Below are 5,354 nucleotides of genomic sequence, written 5' to 3' on the forward strand. Positions count from 1 at the left end.
CTCTGTATTCCTGAGAAGGAACTATTCTCAAGGACCTGAGTCCAAGTTCATCTTATTTAGAGTAGAGAGAAAAGAATAGCTAACTCCTTCTCTCTTTCCTTGTTATCCCCCCTCATGTCTCCTCTCCCTTCTAGTTCTCATCACTCTCTACTCACTACTGCCCTCCTTTTCTCCATCTTCATCACCTATGTCCAGTCTCCACCCCCATGTTCAATTCCCTCCTCACTTTGCCCCGCCACCTCCCCTCACTCTCTCCTCTCCATCTTATTCCTTTGGAAGAACTGCATGAGATGGAGGCTCAAAACACCAAGTTGCTTAGTAGCACGCAGAGTTATAATATGCCTTTAACAGTAAATCTCGTGTCTCTTGAACCTAGTTATTTATCCCTTGAGCAGAGTAGATAGTCAACAAGAGAATTGTTGAACTCAATTAAATAGGATATATTGTGTCATTATTATTTAATTCATTTTTTTTTTTATTTATATGATGGGAACTTGAGTAGTTTCTGGAATTGTCTCTACAATACCTGGCCAAGGAATCTGTGAGGAAAAGAAAGATCAAATGGAAAATCAAGGTGCATGACACCATAAGACCTACATGGTATGTCAAACTTTTATTTCCCCATAAACAATTAAAATAGAGCATAGCTCTTCTGGCAGCTGTATATATGTTCATACATACATGATATAGACCCAGAGCATATCACCTTTGCTCAGCTTCTAACAAGTAAGAATGAAGAGAGGACATGGTCTTTAGGAACATGAGTTTCTACCCTTCCATTTTCCTTCAGAAGAAGAGGTTCTATGACCTCATTTGGGGCGGAAATTTTAACCAAAATGGTGTCACCCCTGAACCCACTGTGACACGTCACGTAAGTGACCACAGAAGGCAAAAAGCCCTATAAAAAGAGAGGTGATAGTGCTACATTCTGTCCATCTCATAGCAGGCACAAACTCATCCATCCCCAGCTGATTGGAAGAAGCAACGATGACTCCTGGGAAGACCTCATTGGTGGTGAGTCCTGCACTAACGTGCAATGCTCTTGTTGATCTGGACCAGATAATATTTCCAGATCTTAGGCATGAAATGCTGGGTTCTGACTGTGGAGATCCAGGAATACTGTGTATGTAGGATAGGAAATGAAAGCCTTGGTAGATATTTACGCCATTGTGCAGCATTTTCAAGAACTGATATACAGCAGTTTGAAAGATAAGATTAAAACTGAAAGATAGCTATATTTGGGCTAAACCACACAAGAAGTGTCACATGGTGCTGTGCAGTAAGAAAGAAAATTTGTTGAAAGTCTGTTTTCCTGAGTACAAAGCATTTAGTATAATTCTCCCACGGCATTTTTCTTTAATCCTTTTTCTTTAAAATGGGTCACTATCCTTAAGATTTTGAAAGCCATAGCAGCGACTTCGGTTCCACTATCTCATACCATATTCTCGATACATCAAAACTATGTATTCTAACTTGATATATGTATAACTGTGTTTTAGGATAAATGGGTTTATATGTTTTTAATATTTAACTTCAAGTATCTTTTTTGAAATCTGATTTTATTATAGACTCAATACATGTTAAGTTTAGACCAACTGGAAAATACATCTAAGAAAACATGAAGGAGATGGAGTTTTTAGTCGGACGTCTGCCAGCAGCACCAACAGCATTTGTAGCATGACTATTGATACCACATAGATTTTCTATAGCTCTTTCTTTCAGTGTGAATGTTTGAGTGCACATTGAGTTTCACAGAATGTGGGACTGAGAACAGTGGTGCAGGAGATCACTGCTACCTCAAAAATCAAAGTCATTATTCTTTCACAGACCTGACAATGATGCATGTGCTCATAGGCTGAGGACATGGCATGACTCGACATTTTTACTAAAATTATTGCCAGCCAATGGATAACATGTCTTTTCTAAGTCAAAAGAAGAATGTTAAACCTGGTTTTTAAAAAAATTTAAAAGCCATGGTGTTAACATTATATTGGTCATCTACCTAGATTTTTCTTTAACTGATCTGAAAATGTAGTATAGATTGTCCTGGTATGTTCTCTATCATTAGCAATGCATCATCATCACAATTAAATTTATCAAAAAGAACCATGTAGTAATCCAATCTCCAACTTTTCCCTCCTTTCCCATCCAATTCTAGTCACTGCTGCTGCTGCTGATCCTGGAGGCCATAGTGAAGGCAGGAATTGCAAGCCCGCAAAACCCAGGATGCCCAAATGCTGAGGACAAGAACTTCCCCCGGACTGTGATGGTCAACCTGAACATCCGTAACCGGAATACCAATTCCAAAAGGGCCTCAGATTACTACAACCGATCCTCCTCACCTTGGAATCTCCAGTACGTAAGGGTTCCAGATAAAAATGCTATATTATTCATCCTTCTTATGCATCAGACTGCCGGTTAAATCTCCTTAAGGATGATTTTATTCATTTAGAATTACCAGTCAAATCTGGAAGGACCACTGTGCAGAGGAGCGATTCTCAAACTTTCTACACATTTCTTTAACAAAGCACAGGACAGCTCCAATAACCTCTATCCTATTAGAGCTAATTGTCACTGACACCAATAACCAACCCAAATTAATTATTCTAACATTTGCAAGACCTCAAGTCTATTGTTTATTTATTCAAAAAGTAGACATTTATCAAACAGGATTAATGTTTTTATTCTCTTAACCAGCACTACCTTTGGAAAGGTTTATTGCAAATAATTAGTACTTAGTGTTTTCTTTTTCTCTTTTGCATATTTTTGTTTTTGAATCCCAGTGGAATAGTATCACTGGGGTATTTCTACACTGTTGTGTGTTACATAGTCTTGATCTGCTTCCTAATGTACCTGTGCTTGCTGTGTCCTTAGTATACCCAGTATTTAGACCCCATCAAGGGTTAAATACAAAATGTATTTTAATCATTTGACTTTATACAAATAAGTCTCAGTTCTGTGGAGCCTACAGATTGGTCTGATTGTAGGAGTTCTTCTCCTCTTCCCATTACTAAGAAGAATCAAAATAAATCAATTCAAAAGTCAAAGCAAATCATTCACTCAGCTAAAAGAGAGAAGGAAGAGAAGGTTATAAAGACACTTAACATCAAGTCAGATAAACAGCTATCTTATTCTAGATGATTCCAAGTCTACTATTCCTTTGGTCTTCTTCTGTCTGTCAAATATGCCCTAAAAAATTATCATTTGTGTCAAACTTAAATTCTTTCTGTGGTCTCAATCTACCTTCTTTTATTCATTCTTCAAATAAATTGAAGAAAAACTGATCATTGTCTTCTTTTCTAAAACGATTCATGTGCTTGAAAAAATCCAAAATTGTCTCCAAAGTTCTTCTTCAAACTAACATCACTTAAAGAATTTGCAATGTCTATAATTTGTCACCCTGTGAACTTGCCTCTCTTCATGTATTCCTGTTCTACTTCTTTCCCACTTTACCAGAAATTCACTTTCCTCCTGATTTTTCTCCCCTCTGCAGCCGCAATGAGGACCCTGAGAGATATCCGTCTGTGATCTGGGAGGCGAAGTGCCGCCACTTGGGCTGTGTCGATGCTGATGGGAACGTGGACTACCACATGAACTCAGTCCCCATCCAGCAAGAGATCCTGGTCCTGCGCAGGGAGCCTCGGCACTGCACCAACTCCTTCCGGCTGGAGAAGATGCTGGTGTCCGTGGGCTGCACCTGCGTCACCCCCATTGTCCGCCATGTGGCCTAAGAGCTTTGGTTCAAATCCCACACTCTCCAAAGCAGTTAGGCTTTCTGGAGAGCTGGCCCGGCCCCTCAGGAACCCTTATCCTTCAAAGACACAGCCCCATTTCTGACTAAACTGATTAGAGGTCTTACAACAGTTCATCCAATTGAAGCTTCAGAGGTAATGCTTGGTTAAGAGATGAGATCTGAATTATCTTTCCCTCTTTCCAAGAAAGAAGGTTTAGAACTAAGTACTAGTTTGCTTCTTATACACTTTTCTAAAGGCTTTAAGATATTTATGTATTTAATATGCCCTGAGATAAATTTGGGATATAAGATTTCATTTTAATGAATTATCTACTTTATTTTTTATGTCTTTTTAAAGAAACAAGACTTCGGGCTTGGGAACTTTATTATTTAAAAGGTATAACCTTTATTTATTTGAGCTATTTAAGGTCCTATTTATGTTTTATTATTTAGAAAAAAGGTGAAAAAGTGTGATTATCAGTTCTGCCTAGGGAAATGCTAGATAGAATTAAATAGTAGTGGAAAATTTCTGAGTCTTTACAACATACGGATATAGCATTTCCTCCTCTTCGTCTTTTAAAAGTTAAAGCATGCCTGAAAAGAAAGATTAAACCGACTTTCATATTTATTAATTTAAATTTTTTAACTTGTTGAGGTTTTACAAGCGATACAGCAAGTCTAACTCTGTTCTGTTAAACCCTTACAATAAAATCCCTCTGTGATAATAAAGTTTGGTAAGAAAATGTTTCTTTATTCATTCATTTGTTTATTCATTTAGCAAACTCAGCTCTTCTCTATTGGGAAGAGTTACACATATTCTTCTATAAGCAAAACAAAGCATGCCTTTGAGTAACAATGACCGGGAAACACCCAATTCCAAGTTCTCCATTTCACAGGCCTTCAAGACTGACAACCAAGGCTTTCATACTGTTAGTCAATGCTGTAGACAGAAGCATTTTGAAAGGAATTAATTAAATAAAATAATGGCCCTGAGGAATGGCATGTCATTACTAAGATCATATGGGGAAAATGAAACTCTCCCCAAAATACAAGAAGTTCTGGGAAAACACATTGTTTTCAGACTACAGCGTCCAGTCTGTCCCCTGTACTCAGGCTTCCTTTGGAGATTAAGGCCCCTCAGTGATCAACAGACAAATATTTTTCTCTTCCTCAAGCCACACTCCTAGGGCCTGGCTTCTGTCTGATCAAGGCACCCCACAACCCAAAAAGGAGCTGATGGAGCAGAATGAACTTTAAGTATGAGAAAAGTTCAGCCCAAGTAAAATAAAAACTCAATCACATTCAATTCCAGAGTAGTTTCAAGTTTCACATCGTAACCATTTTCGCCCCCATCGCCCAGCGTGCTATCTTGCCCTACTTCTGAAGGCCTCTGGAAATTCTCAGGCCGCTCCGCAGCCTCCCTGCTTGTTGAAAGACCTTCCTCTTCACTCCGTCCTGCTCCATCCAGCATGCTCCAGCCCACCCAGAGGCCCATGGCTTTTCTCCGCCTCTTTCTCGGTTCGAAATCCAGGGGTTAGCTTCTCCAGCCACCTCCTCTCAGTGTCATTTTGTGCTCACAGCTTGATTCCTGTGACCATCCCTGTCACCATCTTCCTACAGG

The 5,354-nt window shown here is 39.1% G+C and overlaps 1 protein-coding gene across 1 annotated transcript; it reads left to right on the plus strand.

The window, feature by feature from the left end:
• The first annotated feature begins 930 nt into the window (after positions 1–930).
• IL17A (interleukin 17A) lies at positions 931–5,082 on the plus strand. The gene is made up of 3 exons (XM_035294662.2): positions 931–1,014; positions 2,159–2,355; positions 3,494–5,082. The coding sequence occupies exons 1-3, from the start codon at positions 988–990 to the stop codon at positions 3,729–3,731; spliced, it is 462 nt and encodes a 153-aa protein (XP_035150553.1). The 5' UTR covers positions 931–987; the 3' UTR covers positions 3,732–5,082.
• The last annotated feature ends 272 nt before the right edge of the window (positions 5,083–5,354 follow it).

This window comes from Callithrix jacchus, chromosome 4 (assembly GCF_049354715.1).
Source record: "Callithrix jacchus isolate 240 chromosome 4, calJac240_pri, whole genome shotgun sequence".
NCBI lineage: Eukaryota > Metazoa > Chordata > Mammalia > Primates > Cebidae > Callithrix > Callithrix jacchus.

Coding starts and splice junctions, on each gene's coding strand:
- IL17A (XM_035294662.2), top strand. CDS start 988: ATGACTCCTGGGAAGACCTCATTGGTG. Junction 1,015..2,158: donor CTGGGAAGACCTCATTGGTG/GTGAGTCCTGCA, acceptor ATCCAATTCTAG/TCACTGCTGCTGCTGCTGAT. Junction 2,356..3,493: donor TCCTCACCTTGGAATCTCCA/GTACGTAAGGGT, acceptor TCCCCTCTGCAG/CCGCAATGAGGACCCTGAGA.